The 24,795-nt window shown below is 31.4% G+C and overlaps 1 protein-coding gene across 3 annotated transcripts in view; it reads right to left on the bottom strand.

Moving 5' to 3' along the window:
* Nucleotides 1-1,459: 1,459 nt before the first annotated feature.
* The window catches only part of LOC118189828 (centrosomal protein of 41 kDa-like), a 64,043-nt gene continuing 40,707 nt past the window's right edge, over nucleotides 1,460-24,795 (bottom strand). For 2 of the 3 annotated variants that reach the window (XM_085822035.1, XM_085822037.1), the window contains 6 exons: nucleotides 21,193-21,338; nucleotides 7,919-7,986; nucleotides 6,430-6,544; nucleotides 5,934-6,023; nucleotides 4,265-4,309; nucleotides 1,460-1,962 (listed from right to left, as the gene is read on the bottom strand). In XM_085822035.1, the coding sequence (XP_085678161.1) occupies nucleotides 1,721-1,962; nucleotides 4,265-4,309; nucleotides 5,934-6,023; nucleotides 6,430-6,544; nucleotides 7,919-7,986; nucleotides 21,193-21,338 (706 nt within the window). In that variant the 3' untranslated portion in view covers nucleotides 1,460-1,720. The remainder of the gene's footprint in view (nucleotides 1,963-4,264; nucleotides 4,310-5,933; nucleotides 6,024-6,429; nucleotides 6,545-7,918; nucleotides 7,987-21,192; nucleotides 21,339-24,795) is intronic. The other variant, XM_085822036.1, reaches the window with a different exon arrangement.

The raw sequence follows: 24,795 nt of genomic DNA, 5'->3' as shown, positions 1-24,795 counted from the left end.
ATAACACTTGTTTCTGTCTCCTTTTTAAGATGCCTCTAAAATGTGACACTGCATTGTAATTACATAAGTTCATGGTGTGCCCACACACTGCTTTATTAAGATGATTATCTTCAAAAAAAGTTCTCACTTCTTTTCCCTTTGCCAATGTATCTTTAATCTTACTGGAAAAAGAGAGCCTCATCTCCTGTTCCCTCCTTCCTTAATGAAAGTTCTTCTACCACCTCTTGCTGCTGCTCCTTGTGAATTTCTTTTAAGTTCATCAGTTGTAAGTTACTCCACTAAGTCATCCAAACCCATACTTTTCCCCAGAGATACCTTTTTGCACAACCAATTTGTGTGAATAAAGATTTTCTTCCATGGTACATTTGAAAAATAGATACAGAACAAAATTACAGGTGGATCCTAATTTAAGGTTTAAACTAAGTGAAATAAGACAGAAATAAAGATATTAATCTCTCTTAAACAGGCTCAAATTTCGCACTAAATTTTAGAATTAACGTATTATAACTTAAATTTTGATAATTAAAATTGCAACCAATTTTTAATCTAATATTTTATGCATGCATGTTCGATACAAATAGCCAATAGGTTATGCAAGTAGCAAAATATATATATCTGTGTTTTAATATTTCTATTGAGAAATTGAAAAATAATTATTGTAAAATGTAGTGGTGGTATTAAAATTTATCAATTTTTGTTTAGATGATATGCATTAGTCAAAAGGTTGAGAACTGCTGCATTATAGGATTATCTAAATGACTTGTAATTCTCATGCTGTAGTACAAATATTAGTCAAAGAGGTGATTTGGAAGTACTCAGAAGATGATATGGTCATGGGCAAAACTTTATTGTTTATGCTGTTGCAGAAATAACAGAATTTATGAGACAAATTGTCACGGCTCTTGAAACAGGTTACAGGTGAAATATGAATTTGCCAACATACACCCTAGGATGAAAAAACAAAAAGATTTGACCACCAAAATTTTGATTTAATCACCTTATTATTTTATACAGAGAGAGAGAGAGAAAAAGTAAAAAATTCAGAACCATTCTACACAAGGACTCCAAAAGAGAGAAATTCAATACTAATAAATTTTAAAAAATCCAATAAATACAAAATGATAATTAAAGAAATATAAAATTAAAACCTAAGAATAATAAATACATAAAAAAATAAACCAATACCAGAAAAAATAAATAAAGAAGAAGACTTCAGTTAGATCTGATGTAATATTATCAAGAAGAGAATACCATCAGACCCAATTACAATCGCCTTATATATATGTGTGTGTGTGTGAGTGTGTGCTTATATAAAGTGGCACCTGACAGTGCAGCAAAGTAGTTCAAGCAAGTAATCAGAATATCATATATACATGATCTTCCCAACTGTAATATATCTGATAGGTAAAATTATCAAGAGGCAAATTTTAGGAAAGAAAAGAAATTCTGAAGCACAGAAAATGATTTAAAATCTTTTATTATCTACATAACATTCCATTTACAATAAAAAATTGCTATTAAAAATAAAAATGATCATAAAAACTTGCATGTTATTAGATTATATGTCTGAATTGTAAATAAATAATAATGTGAATGAAAGTAGATGCAAGTGTTCATTCATGAGTTATAAACTTCTAGTTGCAGAAATTAGTTATAGATACATTCTGCAATTTGTAGTAGATGGACGGTTTGGGATGGATGACTCTTGCTGAATTAAATTTCATTTCCATGGAGCCTTTTTAGCTACCTTCGATCTTCCAATGGGAGCACTTTCACTTGCTGGTCGCATTACTGAATATTCTGTCTTCTTGGCACTGCTTGTACTAGGTTTTCTGGAGGAAATGGAACTGTGCTTTGAGTTGATCCGATCATGAGAATCACTCATTCTACTAGAATTTGGAATAGATTCGCATTTCTTAGAATGTGAAGCAGAAGTTCTTGAACTACATACTACTTCATTAGCTAGATGCAGACAGAGAAAGAAAAAGGAATAAATACAGTTATTACTTCTATTTAAGTGTATGTATGTACATCAAACGCTCGCTAATTTAAACTCTAATATTCAACATGACTACCCACAAAATTGATAAAGTTATAAAATCAATGGCAAACTATGTTTACTTTTTTTTGCTTAAGTTAAATGGTTGATTAAAATCAAAGCTAAGCTGTTTGGTGACTCTGGCGACATTTCTTTGTCACTTGGCTATTTTTATAATTTATTTTGACCTTATTTGCAATTTTACTATAGTTTTAAAAAAAACTGATTCTACAATCCTTTGAATCCATAGACCGAACTGTCACACAATAAGCAGAGTATTTTCCATGTTTTCATAAGCAAATTGGTGTGATTTTGGTAAATTCAATAACAATATATGAATAATAATATTTACTGTGATTACATTAACTCTTTGACACGCGATATTATTTTTATAATTTTTTTTAACTAAAAACTCTAGAAGTTGAATATTATGATCGTAGAGACAAATAATATATGAATTTTTAAAAAATTACTCTTGCCCATTGTTCTGTGGGTGGTGGTTGCACTGTGAAACCACCCTGCGTCTAGGACTTTGCAACTTGCTGAGGTAGTAAGGGGGGGGGGGAACTTACCTTTGTCCGTGCGCGTTTCCAATAAATGACAAAATTTATGAATTTTTAAAAAAATGTATGCAAGAATTGCATTATATATAATTTTTTTTACATTATTTTACAAAGTAAATTGTCAGAAAAAATTCAAAAATAAACATTTACGTAATTTTTCTATAGCAGTGAAAATATAAGTACCTACATAATAAGAACGTTTGGCTAAACGGATTAAAAAACTCAGTAAAATAAAGATAAAAAAAGGACTCAGTTTTTTTCCCCCTTCCAAATTTCAAAGAATTTTTTTTTTTTTTTTTTTGTGACACTGCTCAAAGCATGTTTTGTCTTTTTGGTACATGCATAGACCCACATTGCACGTTTCGCACATGTATCTTCTATGAGGTTTCTCCCTTGTGCTACAAAATGTACACTGCCTGGATCTAAATTTCACTGGTATATAATTCAGAAGTCAAACAACAAAAATCAGTGTTCATTTTCAATTTTTTAAATTATGTTTTAGTTCTGGTTTCACCAACAGATGGCACCACTTGCTTATTCTTATCCAGGCTTTCTTATCCAATCCAATCATTATTTCCTATCTTGTTCATTTGCGGTTTTGCAGCTGAGGATGATGGTTCGGTAAAACCATCGAAACTAGTCCTGCGAAAATTTTGAAAATGAACACTGATTTTTGTTGTTTGACTTCTAAATTAGTACTTATTCGGCGTGTTATTGTGTCTTAATTCACTGGTATGTGTCCAGCGTTATTTAGTTTCTTTTCATCTGGCACATGAAACTTGTGATTTTTTATGTTAATAGGCGGGTTCTTTGTCTTTTTGGCTTTGGTACAGATTATTCGTTTCCCATTCACACTTATTTTATTCGTATTTTGTACCAAAATATTCAGAAAATATTTTTTATTTAAATAAAACTTTAAGCAATTTCTATTTTTAATTATAGCAACGTATATTTACATTAAATTTAAACCACAGGAAATAATTTATAAAATCACAATACTAATTTGGGGAGCAAGTGTGTTGAGGTCAGAGAAGTAATAAAATAATAAATGTTTAGTAATAAAATAACTCTGTGGTTTCAAAACCCCTTATCTATATCCAGATAAAAATAAACATTCCTATTTGAGAAAAAAAGCAAACACCATTGTGAAGAGCAGGGGTTTCAAGGCATGACCACCGAGCCTCTAGAGCTTTGTGAGCATTGTGACACAATGCTCTAGTGGGATAGTGGTCGCGCCCTGAAACCACAAAGCAAATGCCATACATATTGAGGGTTTTTTTAATATATGCAGTTTAATTATTGCTATTTTTTATTGTTTATGATAGAAATTCTGATGTGCGATGAATAACTTTTGAAATTTAAAGTTTTTTATATTAATAAAAGGAAGTTATTTTGTCTCATTGAAAACGAATTTTAAAAGGCATCCGATTTGAAGTACTAAGACCTAAAACATGTATTATTCTGCAGTCCATTTGTGTTATTTAGAGGTCAAAGCTCAGTAATCAATCGATTTTCACTCAATTTCAGAAAGAAGAGGAGGAAAAAAAAACGAAAATTGGTGGTTTCAGGACATGACCACCGCATGTCAAAGGGTTAAGTGGTGTAACTATACATTATATATTCATAAGAAGATTCAGAAAAATATAAACATGAAAATTATTACCTTTTTTAGGATACAATTCTATATATTGCTGAATGATATCTAAATGTAATACTTAAGGATATAATACAACAGAAAAGGTGTCATATGGAACTTTTTAATTCTAGAAATAGTAACATTCTAAAAACTAAATAGCAATGTTGAAAATATAGCAAATAAACCTCATATATACACTGCTTGTCAAAATTAGATACTGAGAGAAAAAAAAATTAACAGTTTTTCATTGAAAAGTTATTTAAAATTTTATTATTAAACTTTATTTTTTATAAATTTATTATTTTTCATTTCATTGAAAAGTTTTTAAAAACAATTTACAGAAAGCATTGTTTAACATAAATTACCATATTTACTAGCTGATTAATCTCAAAATATTGAATTTAAATTTAAACAAATGATGAAAAAATAATCTTCCCTGTTTTTTGACAATCTTTAATATGTTGTACATTCACTTCTGATAGAAATGCAAACCTCGCACCTTGATTTTATAGAACTTGGCAAACTATTGACCAAGACTTGTAGAACTGCATGCCTGTGGAAGTTCTGGAAACCATCTGATACACTGCAATTCAGTAACCCACAACACTCCCCAAATGCCTAATCAGGTTCAAGCCTGGTAAGTATCTAGCTAATCCATTTGAGATATCTTCTGTTTTCATCTATTCTGATATCAAATGCTCTTTGTTTGCAGTTGTTATTTTTGGCCAGACTGTTTTTTAACTGACTAATTGCTTAAAAAGTGTTCCCAATTTTTAGAGATATTCAGGAGCAACTTTGATCTGGTCTGTTCCACCCCAAGTTTATTAACATCAAGATTTGCTCTTCACTTAAAGACTGTCTCTGAGTCACAAGTAATGAATACTGATCACTAATAGAAACATTAATTTCAAATGCTAGACACTTAAATAGAAATCAAATTCTGTATTCAGTTTGTTATAACTAATATAAATAATTACACCACTGAACAATAAATAATTACACCAATCAACATTGGTTGAAAACTTTAAAGAGTATATTTTTCAGATTATGTTTTTGCTTTGATAAACCTCATCCTATTAATGCACAGGAAGTTAAATTACATGACTCAGAGTTAAAAATACTCCGAGTCTCTATACTGTCTACTCTGAGTATACTCCGAGTCTGAGTTTTGCATTAGGTATAAGCAATATAAGTTCAAGAATACAGAAAATGCTATATGTTTCAATGAAAGCAATTCTTGCTCTATAACTTCATGCAAATCTATAAAATAGATGAAGAACAGAAGCTCATCAATAAAATTTTAAAATCTTTTACCAGATGAAGAAGCTGGTAATCCATTTACTGTTCTTTTACCAGATGAAGAACCAGAATTTAAAATGTATTAGGTATAAGCAATATAAACTCAAGGATACTGAAAACAGTGGTATGTGCTTCGATGAAAGTAATTTTTGTTCCATAACTAGCTGCAAATGTATAAAGCAGATGAAGTATAACAGGAAAAGCTGGCCAATAAAATTTTTTAATTATTACTTTTGAAGCAGAAATACCAAATTACTTGCAAAAAGTTACATTAATTAGAATAGTTATTTGCAAATTAGTTTTAATGAAAAAAAAAAAGGCAAACCGCAAAAGGACAAATAGTTAAGATTTACAGCAGATAAATCATATTAAAGAATGCATTACATGAAAAGGATATCATCTCTAGAAAAAAATTCATTTACTGCTCTTTTACCAGATGAAGAAGCTGTAAATCCTCGAGGGCAGACTTCCAAAGCATATTTTAAACCTATACATAACATCAAAAATTAATATTCAGTATCATAAACAATACATATATTACAAAATTAACACAAGTTTAAAATATAACATCTGATAACATACTTATGTTATCCTACAAAACTTCATTCATTAATTTTGTATTCTCATGAAATTATACTAGAGGTTTAAAAAACATATATACTCATAATATATGACTATATTTACAAATTAGCATGCTATAAACAAGGCAGAGGATGCTTGAAATTTCATACTTTGTGTATCAACACATGTTAAATTACTGATTCCTTTTCATGTTGAGAAATAAATTTAAATATAACACAAAAAAAAAAAAAAAAAAAAAGAATAAAAAAAATAAAACTGGTAATCAATTTATTAAGAGTTATTGAATGCCAAAAAAATCTTGCACGAAATACCTCCAGAAAGTAAGTATATATTGTCATAGCCTCGCTCTACTAATGTAGTAGCTACTCTTGTGGCAATTACTTCATCATCATCATATATCACTATAATTTCAAAAGGTTTGTTTTTCTGATCAGAAGCAGTCAAGGGAAATTTCAAATTATCTTGTAGTTTATTTAAGAAAAAACAATACAATACAACAATTTAGATATAAATTAGTAATAAGTGTGCACATAATTTAGATTCTCCTGTTTCACAGCATGGAATGAAAATGAAATATAAGCAATAATTATTAGGAGATGACACTATATGAAAAAACTGTGCGATATTTTCTTGCCTTTTTCATGCACGTCTTTTTCATGCCAAGCATACTTATATAACGAAAGAATGTTCTGAATTCTCTTTGCAAATTCATGTTGCCAAATATATTTGGTGGGGTATTTCCCTTTAAACTTCATTAAATGTACAACAGCTTTTACAAATGGTTAAAGTATGAGATAAAATAACTGTTTCTAAACTTTGCAAAGTCGCCTAAATGCCTTTTAAGAGAAGAATATACCAGTTTGTTTCAAACAGTTACAACATAACTTACATTATAATGCAATAAAATTTAAAGTTTCAAATTTTAACCAGTCACCATTATAAAAATGAAACACTTAAATATTTTTTTTATTTGTAACTATAAGAAACTGGACATTTTAATAATAAATTAATATGAGAATTATACTTTTGCAACAAATCCAAAAATGTGCATAAATCAAACCTATTATCAATATTAAATTGGTTGCCAGTATGATATAATGATATCCCAGATAGGCAATTTGAACTCAATCACATTCTTCATTTTTGATAATATCAAAAACAAAACACATACACACACACACACACACACAAAAAAAAAATTATTTGAATGTAAGAAACATATATTGTGATTAAATCCTGAAAAAAAGAAAGTTAAAGTAGTGCATATGTTTTATTTATACAATAAAAATGATTCACACTTAAATATTAGCAGATAATATCCTGCGCCCCATGTTTTATTTATTCATTTAAATCTTAAAAATATGCTGATTAAATATAACATGTTGCCCTGTTTGTTATAAAATAATCTAAATATATACATGGATTTTTTAATAGAAATTTTAATGGCAAAATACCAATAAAGAAATTTTATACATAAAAGCTGTTTTTAAAATTTCAGCTTTTAGAAATTATATAAAAGCAGAAGTTTTCTAAAATCAATTGTATATTAACATGAAACAACTGAAATAATTTTACTTGCAATTAAAACTTTAATTCAAATTTTCACAAACTGCAAGTAGTTTTAAATTACAAATTTGTAAAACATTAATGGGAAAAAAATCTTTACAATTAAAAATCTAATGGTATAAAAGCAATTAAAACTTCTATATAAGCATATCATTCATGACACAATAACAAATGATAAAGAAAAAAATGTTACATTTAAAAACAAGATTTTTTTCACTGAAGAAAAAAGGATACATATAATTTAAGTTCTTCTGTTTCATAACCCATGGAACGAGAAAGTAAGGCTGCAGGATAATGCTTTGCTGAAACATAATTTAGGGACATTTCAATTTATATATCTAAGCAAAACATTTTGTGTATATACCGTATTTACGCGAATCTAATGCGCATTGTTTTTGGCCAATGTAGTATTCAAAATTGGGGTGCGCATTAGATTCGAGTGCAAAGTTCGCCGATGACGTCAACCAAATTTCTCGACTACATTTACTGTTACATTTATCGTTGACATATTATTGCATAGAGGATACAAACTGCAGAGTACGTAGTCACGAAATGGAGGGCAAACAGAGAAGAATGTCATATGATGCTACTTTCAAACGTAAAGTAATTCTTTATGCCGAAAAAAAATGGCAATAGAAAGGCAGGGAGAGAGTTCAACGTAGCTGAGAGCAATGTTCGCTTGTAACGGCAACAGAAATTGGCACTGATTGCAACTAAAGCTAGTAGAAAGAAATTCACTGGCCCTCGCAAAGGAAGACACCTTAAAATTGAAGAAAATGTTTTGGAATTTGTACGTGAAAGGAGGAAGAATGGACAACCTGTGACTAGTGACACCATAAGAAATAAAGCAAAATAGGAGGCTGAAGTTCTTGGAATACCGAAACAAGAGTTTAAGGCTAGCCGTGGATGGGTGGATCGGTTTATGAAGCGGATGGGTTTATCTCTAAGACGCCATACAACAATATGCCAAAAGCTTCCTGCAGATTTTGAGGGAAAACTACTAACATTTCAGCGGTATGTCATCACACTTCGGAAGGAAAAGAATTTTTCAATGAGGCAAATTGGCAACGCTGACGAGACGGCAATTTGGTTTGATATGCCTCGTAACTACACCTTTACGGAGAAGGGGACTGAGGAAGTTATCATCAAAACTTCAGGATGTGAAAAACAACACATAACAGTGATGCTGGCAATAACAGCAGACGGGTGCAAACTTCCCCCTTTCTTAATCTTCAAACGGAAAACATGCCCTAAAACCCCTAAGAATGAAAAGCTGTTCCCAGATGATGTCCTGATTCGAAACCAAGAGAAGGGGTGGATGACAGAATCATTAATGCTTGATTGGCTCCGAAATGTATGGAAACGCCTTCCCGGTGGGCTCTCTAATCCACCATCAATGCTTTGTCTGGACACATTTCGTGGTCATCTCACTGACGACGTAAAAAAGAAGATGCACAGCCTAGGCAGTGATCTTGTTATCATTCCTAGAGGGATGACGTCTGTGTTATAACCCCTGGACGTTAGTATAAATAAACCTTTTAAGGGGTACGTTCAGGCAGAGTACGAAAAATGGTTTTGTGAGACAAACCGTGTATTGACCCTGACAGGAAAATTAAGCGTGCTGCACCGCACATTGTTGCACACTGGGTTTCTGCTGCCTGGAAAAGCATCGAAGCACCAATGATTGTGAAATCTTTCAAGAAATGCTGCATTTCAAATGCATTGAATGGCAGTTACGATGACGTGCTCTGGAACGCCGACGATGACGATGATGAGGAAAGAAGAAATGAATCTGCTTCTGACGAAGAGAGCTGCGAGGATTCCAGTGATGAAAACATTAGTGAATAAAGACATTTACTATTAATCACTGATTGTAGAAACTGTTAGCTAGATAGAAATGTTACGATTTATTTCATGTTCATATTTTACAATAGGAACCGTATATTACGGTTCCTATCGTAAAATATGAACATGAAATAAATTGTAAGTGCTAATTAACAATGATTGTTTCACATGACAATAGCCCACTAATAGGTTAATTTTATGTTCTGCTACTTTATGTATAAATTCATTGTTGTATAAAATATGGTATCTAAATTTAAATAAAATTATCATACCATTAATTGATAGTTTATATACAAATCCATTGTTGTATAAAATAAGATTCAATAAATTTCTCATATCATTGATGCGCATTACATTCGCCGACAAACAATTTTTTTATTATTTAAAGTTTTAAAATGGGGATGTGCATTAGATTCACATAAATACGGTATATTATACAGGGATCAATTAAATATTTATCATCGATCTAAAATTAGAAGTGCAGGAGTCCTATGGAAGACTGTGAAGAAGGTAGGGAAAAATAAATAAATAAAAAAACTAAATAATTAAATTGAAATTAAAAGATACATACAGTGATAAAAAGAAATTTAATAAATCATTAAATTAAATTTAAAGAATTAAATGAAAAATTTGTTAGACCTTGTTTTATTTGGGACACCTTTGAGGTTACTACCTTCAAAACTGAAATAAGGTAATAAAGGTAGGTAATAAAGATGATTTAAATAAAGTTCTTTCAACAATGAATTCCATTGATCCTGCTATTCAGTTCACTTTTGAACTTGAGACTTGCAATTCTCTTCCATTTCTCGACATTCTGGTCACACGTAACACATCAGTACTACTGCTTACCGTAAACCTTCATCGATTTGCCTTCCACCACACTTTAACCACTTGCCTGGTTATCTTGAATTCGTATATATTGCAGTTAATTATTATCCTGAGAAAACTCGGGCGAAGCAGAATTTGTTAGTACGATTTCTTTTATCACGGTTTTACTCAGTCTGGAGGAAATGAAAGGAAATATTTAGCTTTGATTGGCAGTTTGCCAAATTTTGTTGGTTGCGCGGTTCTTTTGGATGGACTGGTCGCGTGTTTCCCTATTGTATAGTATACGTTGGCATGTGGATTAGTAATGTATAAAGAAAGATGCATGCATTGGAAAAAAATAAAATAATGGTGATGATGGAAGATAGCAAAAGCGATGACTTTTCAGATAGTGATTATGAAAAGGTTGGGAAAAAAAATTAAAAAAAAAAAAATCAAATCCAACGAGACAGTGTACTCTGTGCTCCCGTGGAAAAGATTCCAGCGATAAGCCAGTAAGAAAAGAGACCAGATACAAGTGTAGAACGTCAGGTACCACTCTGTGCTGTTCCTTGTTTCAAAAACTATCATACAAAGATTAATATTTAACTTTTTTTCATTTGCCTGAGATAACTTGGGATAGTAAACTAATATTAAAAATAAATGCTTTTACACCTTCAAAAAATTAAAAACTCAACATAAAACCTAAATATTTTGATTTGTTTTGTTTTGTTGTATTTAATAATAAAATTAAAAAATGTGATGATTTTTTGCAATTTATTTCAAAAAAATTTGTAAGGGGAGCGGTTAATTCATGTCATCCGTCTAAACAAAAGTTAACTTCATTTTTATTCCTATGTTTTCCGTGCTCTATATGTTTGCTCCTCCAAACTATCCCTTGATGAAGAACTAATTTATTTGAAAGCAATAGCTGTTGACAGGGGCTTTTCACCCAACATTATTAATCAAGCAGTTAAAAAATTCTCATCTCAACACACTAAAAGGCACACTCTTGTTTTAGGAGATTATAAAAATTCAGTTGTCATTCCCTTCTTTCCTTCAGTTAGCTATACAGTTGCACATATTTTGCAGAAATTTACTTTCGGATCGTTTATTCTCCCATCAATAAAATTCCGAGTTCCATACTCAAGGACCCCATTCCGGATATGAATTCCTGGGGTAATAATAGGATTCCTTGCCAGTGTGGTTTAATTTACACTGGCCAAACTAAGAGAGCCTTAAAATTTCGAGTCAAGGAACATGAGGCATATGTTAGAAAAAAAGAAACACAGAAGTCTTCTGTTGCCCAACATTGTTGGTCCGAAAATCACACTTTTAATTTTTCTGCTGCCAAAATTATTCATAAAACATCTTCCATTGGAGAACTGGATTTTCTAGAGGTATTTCACATTCAAAAAAATCTTTCTGTTCTAGTTAATGATCGTAATTCCAATCCATTTTCGCCCTCGGTGTTTAAAGAAATTATGTTTTAGTTCTGGTTTCATCAACAGATGGCACCACTAGTTTATTTTCTGTTTAGGCTTTCTTATCTGATCATTATATCCTATCTCGTTCATTTGCGCTTTTGCAGCTGAGGATGGTAGTTCGGTAAAACCATCGAAACTAGTCTTGTGAAAATTTTAAAATATAACGATTTTTGTTGTTTGACTTCTGAATTAATTCTTAACACATATTTGTTATTAAAATATAATGTCTGCTGAAATTGCAGTTCACTTCATAAAAAAAAGTGTCACAGCCCTTTTATTTAGGGTTCCAGTGTGCTCCGGCTAAAATTATGATTCAATAAAAAAAATTGAGATGTACCAGAGCCATATTCTGGTGCAATTTAAACTCTGTGTGCATATAAATATATACAATTAACACATTAAGTAAAAAAACTAAAAAGGTGAAAATGACCTTTAAAGTCAAAATCATAAATTTTAATTATTAATGCTGATTATCTTCTTGGAAGTGATGAGTAAAAACTATCGTAACTTGGATACTTATTAAAACTTAATTCTCTAGGAAAATGAGTTTAAACGATAGAAATAAAACTTATCAAAAATGTATTCGAATTATAAAAATTAAAATATAAGGACAAAATAAAATTAATTATTGCTGATTCTGTCGGAAAAGGCTGACTTTTCAAAGGGAATCAGCCCTTTCCGATAAAATCACCAATAATTACAAAATCCGATTACATTTCATATCTTTCATATATTTAAGTGAAATCCAATTCAAAATACTATGAAATATTTCTATTTGCGGTTACATCAATTTATTTTCAAACACAGAAAAGAAATTCCCTGATGGAATCCTACATTAAAAAAAATTGAGAAAAATCCAACTGCTGGGAAAAACATTGATAAATACTAACTATTCAAACATAAGTCGGTACAAAAGTTGAAGTAAATTATATAAATGTGATTTACTGGAGACTAACAAAACATACCTAACTATTTACGAATTGTACTACAATTTATAAAGTCAATTGTAACATTAAAATATTACAAGGGCCAACAATTAAATTTTACTTACATTTGTTGTACTTCTTAATGACAACTTTAAGTGACCATTTTTCTATTCAAAAAGGAAATTTAGTTGGAACAACGTGCTGAGGACACTAAAGGTTGCAATACTAGATGTATGAAGAGTTTCATTTGGCAACTGATTCTAAGCTCGTTGTTAGTAAATTCTGAACTGGCAAGAAAACTTTGATACAGAGTTTTTTTGATTTTTTTTATTTGCTGCTGAGCAAAATTATAATTGCATGGAAGAGGGTGGAATAGGCAAGAAAGATGTTCTCAGAGTATCACAAGGCAGATAATTTGAAACTGGCAAAAGAGCTTTAGAGTTTAAAATAAATAATTTAAAATTAATTCTGGCTAAAAGTCAAGGAAACAAAAAATAGGGAGAGTTACAGTTAAAAATCTTCATTCAAAATAGCTACTTTTCAGACTTTGACATGAAATTGCCTTAGTAACAGGATAGTTGCCAGAAGTACATACAATAAAATAATTTAAAATATTTAATACAAAATATACACATATTAAAATTTGATAATACATCCTGCCTTACCCTCTACACGGTTTCAGATAATGTAATCATAATGACAATAAGTTTAAAAATTAAATTTAAATATCAGTGGCAGCTTTCTCAAGAAAAAAATTAATAGTTCAAAGTAAACTGCTTTAAAATGAAACAGAAATACTTCTTAGCATTTCTAAATTGAATTCCATCCATATACATAAGATAAGAAATGTGATCAGATTTGCTAAATACTGCAGATTTTATCAAAAAGGGCTCCTTCCTTTTGAAAAGTTAGCATTTTTCCACAAAATCAACAATAATTTATTTTATTTTGTCCTTATATTTTTTATTTATATAAATCAAATGCATTTTTACTAAGTTTTATTTCCAACTGAATTTTAATAAGTATCCAAATTACAATAGATTTTACTCTTCATCTTCATGGAGATAATTGACAATAATTAAAATATATACATATACCGGGTGGCCATAATTAAATTGACAGTGCTCACAGTGTTCTGTAGAGCAATCTATTTGTGAGAATGATGCCACATTTTGCAGGAAGATTAAACAAGACGGGGGACGAAGCATTCCGCGAAAAAACAAATTAGTTCCAAAAGTCACCGCTAGGGGAATATTTGGTGCTGTGTAATAGAAAATAAAGTGTTAACAAATGCAAATCAATACGGAGATTATCTTTTATTTTGCATTCAAGTGAGGTTCAATGTGGTTGCCATTGTTGTGGACCACATATTGCATTCTGTGCACAGTATGCACAACAGCAGAAAGTAACATGTCTGCAGAAATCTCCCGTACAGTCCGTGATATGTTATCCTTCAACGTAGCCAGGTCCTGGACCACTCCTTGACAGACCTTAACTCCATAGCCAGAAGTCGCATGGGGTAAGATCAGGCGACCGAGGTGGTCATGCAGTTGGAAAGTAGCGGCTAATGACTCTTTCTGTTGTGAATTTCTGTCGTAGCATCTGTTGCACCTGTACAGCAAAGTGTGGAGGGGCTCCATCTTGCATGAAAATGATTTTCCCCGGGCATTGTCTTTGCTGAAGTGCCGGAATGACAAAGCTGTTCAAACATGTGGTGATATTTCTCTCCGGTAACAGAACAGGTTTCCGGTCCTGTCGGGGTAATGTTCTCATAAAAGAATGGACTTACGATAAATTCCGCTGTGAACCCACACCAAACAGTTACCTTTGGTGAATGTAAGGGAATTGCTGTGACTGCATGTGGTGATTTGTCATCCCAAATTCGGCAGTTCTGGGTATTCACAGTTCCATTCAGGTAAAAGTGGGCCTCGTCTCCCCATAAGATTTTCCACGGCCAAGCATCATCCACCTCCATTCTGGCAAGAAAGGTGAGTCAATCGCTTATCATGGTCGGGGTAGAGTAACTCCTGTACATGGCTGATCTTGTACGGATAGAAGTTGATAATCTTTTGAAAGATTTTCCATACCGTACTGTAAGGCATATCCATATTCCGAGCTACTCCATGAGCGCTAGAGTCTGGTCCTCTGTCGACAATCGCCGTGGTGACTGCTTCGATTGTATCCTGTGGTACAGGTTTTCATCCTCTGCCTGACTGAACCTTCAGTCAGTACTGGGCTAAAAGCAATGGTTGCGATGTTTTCTCAAACATCGCAACCATTGCTTTTAGCCCATTAACTGACACAGGACAGTTACATTTACGCATTTTTTTGTGCGTTCTAAAAGCACAAAGAGCGGCTGACGCGTTGCACTGGTTGAGGTAAAAGAATTTGACCAGTAACACATGCTCGACTAAAGAAGGAAACATTGCACATAAACTTTCAATCCAATTGATTTGAAACGTAACACATTGCCTTTTAAAACCCAAGCAGCTGGCACTGTGCGAATGAATGTAACGTGAAATTTGAATAAAGAACTTCTTCTGCTCAGCGTACGTGATATTGCAGATCACGAGACTTTATTGGTGTTTATGTAGATTTTACGCTAAAAGGTAATTTCATTTGCATTTGTTAACACTCTATTTTCTATTACACAGCGCCAAATATTCCCCTAGCGGTGACTTTTGGAACTAATTTGTATCTTTGCGGAATCCTTCGTCCCCCGTTTTGCTTAATCTTCCTACAAAACATGGCGTCATTCTCGCAAATAGATTGCGTTACAGAATACTGCGAGCACTGTCAGTTTAATTATGGCCACCCGGTATATGTAATAAGATTGCTGACAATAATTAAAATATATGCATATATATGTAATAAGATTGCATGTATAACTTCCTTCAGAAATGATTCATCTCATTATAAACCCTTTTATTTTATAATTACAGATAAATAATACACACACACACACGGAAAAAAAACATTCATACATTGGTATACATTTAATGAGATGAAATTACTTTTATACATTTACACATGGTTAAAGAAATGAAATTCTAGAATTAGAAAATTCATTCTGTACTCTCTCCTGGATTATATGAATTGATAATGCATAGCATTATAAGAAAGAATTATAATGCATAGCATTATAAGAAATTTTTCTTATATGAAACTCAAATCTATTTTAATGGAAAGGAAAATAGCAAAATATGAATAAGCATGAATATGGAGTTAATAAAATAAACTAGGCAAGCAAAGCCTTTAATTAAATGTAATTTATTAAATTTAGTATGAAGCACATTTAATATATTGCAATGGGTTAACAGTTCATTATATCTCTCTATATGCACAAGAAAAAATTAGCAATTTATCATAAAAATCAGTAGTACAGAAATTAACATCAAACAGTTTGTCCTTAGTATGCAAGCAATATCTGCAACTGCAAAAATCATTTGCAGAATGAACTCAACTAAATCTCACAGTTGAATAATCACTAAAACAGCAATAATAGCTCTCCGAACTCTCTTAGCTGCACTTATGTAGATAAGGGGATGGATTTGGTGCAGTATGAGCTTGTGGAAATTTTAGAAAAGATCAGTGGAGCACATATTTCATATTTTTACTTAAGCTATTTTCATGTTCCAAACATTGCCATTCTCAAAATAACCAAATTAACAATTCCATATAAGAAATAACACTTACATAAAAATATACCAGGTCACAAAACAAATAAGTAAATAACAACAATGTAATAAAAAGAATTTAAACATTTACAGGTATATTCAATAATGCCTTACATATATACAGTAAATGTCTTAATCCTTATTCAGCATATGCCACCTCTGATGTAAACTGAAACTTTACTACATAAATTGTACTTTTCATAAGAGGTGTTGAAATTGCACAATAATAATAATAAATCTGAAAGGTTTCAGATTTTAATGGCTGCCAAAAAGGGTTTGTTAAGGTTTTTTATGCTCTCACTGAGCTCGCTGTCTGCCAGTTATATTACACACACTCCTACTAACCCACTGTTTTTGTCTTTTTAGCTTTATTATTAAGTATCATTTTCTCCGCACTTACGCCATATACAATTCAACAGCAAAATTACAAAAATTTTAAGCAGTATACATTTAGAATTCCTGATGCAATGTTAAAGAGTTGGAATATTTTTCTATTTTTTTCAGTCTTTTTTTAGTTCATCATATCAATGTTCAGTTTTCTTACTAAAATGGCTTTACAAAACTTTTTTTCATCTTTTTTTCGTTTTGTGCATTTACTTTTAAATGCCAAGCTATTTACACTTAAGCCACATAAAATTCAGTTCAACAGCAAAATCACAAAATAATTAAAAACAGCATACGTTCAGAATTTCTGACAGACAGTCTTGCACACTGGAAATAAAAATGTTTTTTTTTTCCATACAGTGTTGCCACTGTTCACTTTGAAATTATTGAGTTTGTCAATCAAAAATTCGTTAAAGTTCTACAAAACATGAAACCGATAATAAAACAAATTCAAATTTGGGCTTCCAGTTGCCTATGTTCAGGTGAAGGATTACATTATTCAAAATTTGATATAATAGGTACTGTTGTTTTTTCACAATGTGAGAAACATGCATATATCCATGCAAATTCTTCATTACTTAATTTCTTTAAATATAATGTAAGTCAATAATATTTGGTGGCTACAATTTGAAAAGTGATATGCTGTTTATAGCCATTCAAATCAAAATGCCATTTTGAGGCTAATAATGAGGTGACTGCCAAATATATAGATATTTGTTTTTACATTTTAATATCTGCAATGTAGTAGATCATATGATATTTTGATATTTCAGAGGCTATTTTACACATAATGTTTTATTTCTGTCAAAAAAATGAATACAGAAGAAAATAGCAATATAGAAAAGAAGAAGCAATAATAGTAATAAAACTTAGGAAAATTATGAAGATTTAGACAATGTTTCTAATTCTTATAATAATTTTGACAATGATATCAGCCTTACATAGTACGCCTGGGAAAGGAATAATTTATCGTTATCATACCCAGTTGCAAAGAAAAAGAAGTTATCACGATTCTGATGAAAACTGGATAAAAAGCAATAATGACAATGACATTAATTTACCAAAAAAATCCTGTTTACAAATACTAGATCAACAGATTATTTTAAGACATCTTTTACAAATAAATTTATAATAAATTTGGTACTTTTTTATTACTATAGCCCCCCTCAATTTCAACATTCAGTAAAAGTGCCAAGTTTTTAGTATACCGTTGGATGTACACATGACAATAGCCAAAACACATGTATGTACACCACAAATGTATTTGAGTACATGTGTATTTACATTTAACAACTGTTTCATTAAACTGTATCAGCTAACTGTAAAAATGTAAACATCAGGCACGTAAACTTTTTGCTTTTGCTCATAATTTTTTTTAAATACTTTTTTATTGTTATTACTTATGAACAAAATAGTACCTATACTATGGCAGTTTTTATCAAATCACAAAGTCACCGATGAGTTGTCGATTTTTTGTAGAGGTGCAGATAATCAGAAAATATCACAATTTTTTGCTGCAAATAAATTCATATGCTAATGAAAAATTTAAGGCAAAAATTTTACAAAGAACATGGTCAGTGTGATAAAACTGGCAAGAAATTTTGGTGAATAACTGGGTTTATTAAGGCAGGGTGAAAAAGTTAAATAATATGAATACAATCTTCTTAAAAGATAGAAATGATTATTTTCCTTTATAAAAAAGATACAGATTTTTAAATGTAAAATAGCATGCACTCTAGTAAGTTTAATTTTTTTATTTTATGTTATTTAATATCTTTATTTTCAAGAAAATATTACATTTCCATAAAGCAAAAGTGTATCCTCATATAGGCAGAAATTTTAAAATTTTTAGTACAGACAAATTTATGCTCACTTTGAACAAACAAAAAAATTGCACATTTAGAATTATCAAAAAAATGCAAAACTATGATTCTTGATGGTTTTATGTAAACCAGGCAAGGCGAAAAAATTCTGCTATCTTACACAATCTATTTTCTGTTCAAATTACTATATCCACAAAACTTCTTTCCTATCCACAAATGATTTATAAAGATACCAATACTATTCTCAGGAATGAAAGGGGGGATTAGCTATGTAAAATGATAAACACAAAGGAAAAAATTTAAATATTATTGTACATCCCAATTAATTGGAGAAATTTATGTCTGGGTCAGAAAACATAAGAATAGGCTAAAATTAGTGATGGTATAAAAAAATATTCCTTATTGCTATCTTTTGTGGTACAGTCTGATTATCTGTACATCAAGTTTCAACATTTGGTAGAATTGTTGTGGTTTGGTGTATTTATTTTTATTTGGTACAAGACCCAGCAAGCAAAGGAAAATGACTGTTTCGAAAACATTTAAAAAGCCATAGCCAAACAGTTTCTGTTTTTCCACATAAAATTTCTTGTTTCTTATAAGAGTTTAAAAAAAAAATATTATTTCAGAACTGAGTAGTACCTGTGAGCCTACAGACAGATAAACAAATGCCCCCCCCCCAAATCCCCTGTCGCCCAAATATTCACCTGCAACTTTGTGTGGGGGTGTAAAAAGTCAGAAAATGCCTTTTTAGCTTTAAAAGAAATAAGTTCAAATGAAAATTGCATTTCTTTTACTCAGAAATCAAGCAGAAAATTCATTATATGAGATAATAATAAAAACTGTCATTCAAATAATCAACTATACTGGTTTCTAAACATTAAGTAACAAACGGAAAACTGATGATAACTCAAAGACTTATTATAACATTTATATCACTTGTAATTTAAAAACAAGAAAATGCTATACAGAGTATTTACATTTTATGATATCAACTGGAACATAAAATTTTTTTAATTCAGATATACAAATTAAATACAAAAAATTTCTTAATAGCATGTATGAATACCCTGAACAGGAATACGAGCTTGACAGCAATGTCTAATGCTATTTATGACATTGTCAGTGAGCAATACCAATTGATCACAAAGAAGTTCTAAGCTCATCGCAGGTTTGAGGTTAGCAGCACATACTCAATGTAATTAAGGGCAGGAGAGATTGCTGCTATTGCATTTGGACTACAGTTTCTTCAAGAAAGTGGAGCACAAGGTGAACAGTTTGAAAGCAGGCATTATCAGCTTGCAAAATGAAGGTATCGCCGATTGCGACAGTATATATATGAACAATGGGCTACAGTATGTCGTCTTTGTACCTCTGAACATTGAGAGTTCCCTGTGGCAGCACAAACAGTTTGTATGCCCACCTAAATGTAATCTTCCCCATACAAGAACATTTACTTCCTGCATAAGTATACTTTTCCTTATGTTACATAGAAGATAGCAAGTGTTGCGTCTCTCCATGCATAAACATGCCAAGAATCATTCCATAAAGCAAAGCAGGATTCTTAAGTGAAGTCAATAGACCTCTACTGATTTTCAGTCCAGTTTACATTACTCTGCATGACAAATTCAAAAGTTTCCTCCAGTGGCAGAAGGTAAGAGGGATACATAATGCCGGTCGCCTAGCATACATCCTGTTGTGGCTTATACTGTTTTCCCTGTAGCAGAAATAAGCACAGGTCTACCCTGAGATAGAGCTGCAGTTCTGTTGCATCAAGCATTACGTCACATATAAAACCCATCTGCAGAAGTGTCGACTCTTGGCCAACCTTCAGTAGGTTCTTGACAGGCTCAAACAGAAGTTACAAATTGGTTTCACAACTTGTTTATAACAGAATGGTAGACATTTAGGTGTCTTACATTAGACTGTTGTTGAGCTGCTTCTACTCAGCCTATGGCTCCATAATGCAATTTTACTAGCAAATGTCCCTTGAGCTTATTTTTACACATTGGCCATCTCAAAATTGTTTAACCCTCCGAGTGGCCAGGATTTTCACTAAGAAAGCACAAATTTCCCAAAACTACTACGAGAACAAATTATTTTTTTGATTTTAATGTAAAAACTCTCCTGGTATTTCATACCTGGATTTGTGTACTGGATTTCATACCTGGATTTGTGTACTGGATTTCATACCTGGATTTGTGTACTGGATACCTGGATTTGTTTTGATACCTTAATTTCTTTGACTTATTTTAATATCCACGTATATATATGTTCTTACAGATATCACAAAAAATATTCTAGGCCATATATATATACGACCTTGCCGCTTAGAGGGTTAATATACTATTTCACTGAATTTCAAGTATTTAGAACTACTTTTAGCCAATTTTTTTATTTGTTGCTTAAATTTTGGAAAACTGTGTCCATTAAGAATGTAATTGCAACTAAATATATTAAGTAATAGAAACAACTTAAGTGAATGGAAATTTTGATATTGGAAACTGATACACCCAGGCTTGATAATAAACTAATTTATGCATATACTTTAAATAAATAATTTACCTGTTAAGATATGGCATCGCTGAAATTCATCGCGATCACGTACATCTAGCAACAGATACGGGAGTTTTTTTACTGGCTCAAGTGGAGCTGCAAGTGGTTTCTTTTTTTCATTGATAATGTCTAGCTCTCCAATTCCAATCAATACACTACAACAGAACACAGATAAAATGCTATAGATGGGCACACAACGTATACACTTACATGTACATATTAAAGTCTAAATAAATAAAATTTATATTATATTTTATCTAACAAAATAATCAGCTAATTAGGATGGAAAGAAAAAAGTTATCATTTTCATTGTTTGTCTCCAAACAGAAATCATCAAAAACATTATTGCTAATTAATTTATAAAAAAACTCCAGTTTTAACTAATTTACCACAAAATGTCAATACTCTTATATATCAACCAGAACAGCAAATTTGTAATTTTTCTTTAAAAAATCTAATGTGGACATCACATGACTTCCTTGTGCAGCCTATTAAATTACAGACATTAACTGCACTTAAATTAAACTTATTTCCTCGAATTATGCAAATTCTGGAAATAAATATTCTGATTAATTTTTATCATATGAGATTAACTTTATAATTTTATTTTTCATGACGAGTATAAAACTTTCCCAGTACAAGTATTTACTGGGAGGCCACATTATAAGTTAGATTTCGTTATCTGTAAAAAATTATTATTATTTTTGTTTTTATATTTGACATTGTGAAAACATGAATATTTTCATAATTTAAAACACTTCTGTAATTTGAAATACAATAAAAAGTCCAAGATCCGTACATTCAATATCCGGAATGATCTAAAATCTGAACCTCAAAGCCACCAACAACCTTTTTTTATTTTTGTATGCTTTACGCACGCACATTTGATCTTCTCCCCATAATAAAACACACAGAGAGTCCCTATTCTTAATTCACTTTGCCACTAAATAAAATACCTAATTACTGAAAAAACAATCATTTTAGAATAAATTTGTGTGATCAATAATTTCACTACGTAGCTGCGTATTTGCTTGGCACAGGTCTCAAACTAAAACATCTACATAAAAACGTCATTCACAAACACATTTTACACCAACTAGTATTTTATATCCCTGAAGTCAATATGGCAAATCATTATTTATTATATTTGGCTTTCATCACTACAGGCTTCTCAGCTCATGACAACTTGTGTAATGACTCATGCAGTGATGTGTAAACAATTTTTAATGGAATAACAAAGAGTACGGTAAACTATTCTGTTGACATTGCGCTTGACAATGATTACAGATTTAAGATAAATGAACTAAAAAATGTTGACGAGGAAAAATTTAACAAAAATTTCTTTTCGTATGCTAAAAATAGATTTTGTTAATGATACTCATTGGCCAAAAGATTACATTTAGTGCTATTTGAATTAAGAACAACTGATTTGTTATTTACATAAACCCAGATCTGGCGGCACAGCTCATATGGCCACACCAGAGAATGGAATTTCGGTTGTTAGCAGAACTGAGGCCCTGCAGAGACTGCATCAAGGCGGTAAGATGTGAAGCATCAGCCCTTGTTTAGCCGTAGGTATACGTGGGAATTTATTTATTCAAGACCCAGATAAGCCTTAAGCATGTGCATGAAATAGATGTAAATATAAAAAATAACTAAAAAAATACAATTCAAGCTTAATTTTGTCAGTGTGAGATAAAAGCAAGAAAAAATTTAGCGAAACAACTTGTCTTCAATTGCCAATCTGATGATAGCTGATACTGAAGCTGTTGAACAGTTTGCATATGAATTTATTGAATTCACTAATGGTGAAAAGTTATCGCAATAAATTTACAACACTGATGAAATTTGTCTTTTCTGGCAATATGTACCGCGAAATATCTTGGCAACCTCTACCGAAACAGCTCCAACTGGTGTCTAAGATTCCAAAGCAAAATTAACAATTTTAACATGCACAAATGCTGCAGGATTGCACAAGTGTAAACCTTTCATAATCGGAAAAAATACATGACCATGAGCATTTAAAGAAGTAAAGATTTTTTCCATTTAATATCATGCATATAAAACACCATGGATGACACAAGTGTTAATGAATGACTGCTTTGAAAATCATTTCATACCCGAGGCTCGGCAACATTTTAATTCGGTTGGTTTACCTGATGACACAAAACTTTTCCTGATTGTAGTACACAGCTAATGTTTTAGGTAAAAGATTATGTATCCATATCGTATGTCCTCCAAATCGTATGTCCATTATTCAGCTTACAGATATCGGAATAGTGCACGAGCTGCAAAATGCAAATATCAAGTACCATTTTTAGAGTACATGTTAAATTTCTTGAATAATGGCAACACTATTCAAGAATTTTTGAAATATTTTAGCATAAAATCTGCTGTGTGGAGCATCGCAAGATAGTGGGAGAATGTGTTTCCAGATACTTTAAAAAATGCTTGGCAAAATTTAATAGCCAGCTACCACATTTCATGGTGAGGCTGATGAAGATGATAGCCACAAATTTGAAGGTTTTTAGATATCACAAAAAGAAAGGCGAAATTTTCCAATTAATGGATTTTTTAAAGAAATGTGCAGAAGTGGCAATAAATGAAGATGATATGAAAGAAGTTTTTCATTGTGATGACGATGCCCCAATCATGAATCAATTAATGAATAACAAAATCTGTAGCATGGTTCTAGATGCGGAAAATACCACTACCATTAGTGAAGAAAGTGACAGAGAGGTTATTGAAAACGAAAAATTTCCAATTGAAAAGTTAACAGGGAATTCTCGAGACAGCAATTACAGGACTTGAACAAGAAATTAGATATATCTGTAAAATTAAAGAGAAAGTATTAGCACAAAAAATGAAGCAACGTAAACACTGAAGAAAATGTTTAATAAAGTAAACAAATAAAGATTAAGCTTTTTTCTGTAAATTTTGATACCCTTTAGATCATAAATGCTTCATTATTTCATAAATCACCAATTCATATTTTGAATTTTATAATTTTTACAATCCATTTTAAGAGATTTAAACTGATGATCTAATATCCGGAAAAATCTCAAATCCGGAATCTCCGATGTCCCTACGAGTCTGGATCTCGGACTATGTACTGTATAACAATTGCGAAAATAAAAACTGGGCAAGGACTTTTAGGACAGGCAAGGAGGATTATATATATATATATATGTGATACTGTAATATAATTACAGATATATATATACAGGGTGTATCTAAATTACTTTTACAAATTAAGAGGGGTGATAGTACTGGATGAGTACTATCAACCCTCTTAATTTGTGAAATTTGTAATGTAATGATGTAATTTCTTATCTGGATGAGATAAGCAATAATTACCATAGAACATAGGATCGCATTCCACTCTGAGAGGCAGAAAAGAAGAATATTAGAATTTCAATCTGAACTTACAACAGTGTTGGGAGAGCGAATGAACGAGACCAAATGTTGCACAATCAGTTTAGTGACAAACTCACAGAGAATGCACAAAATGGGTAAATGGCATTCGAGTGTTAATTCGAGCTCAGACTTTGACGACAAACACTCAAATGCACATCTTTGGTTGGCAAGGTCTCTACCAGAAAGTCCAGGAAG

The sequence above is a fragment of the Stegodyphus dumicola genome, chromosome 8 (genome assembly GCF_044657685.1).
Source record: "Stegodyphus dumicola isolate Sdum_Otavi_A_Nest chromosome 8, ASM4465768v1".
Classification (NCBI taxonomy): Eukaryota; Metazoa; Arthropoda; class Arachnida; order Araneae; family Eresidae; genus Stegodyphus; species Stegodyphus dumicola.
Note: the sequence above shows the minus strand (reverse complement) of the source record. Positions and strands in the feature narration are given on the sequence as shown.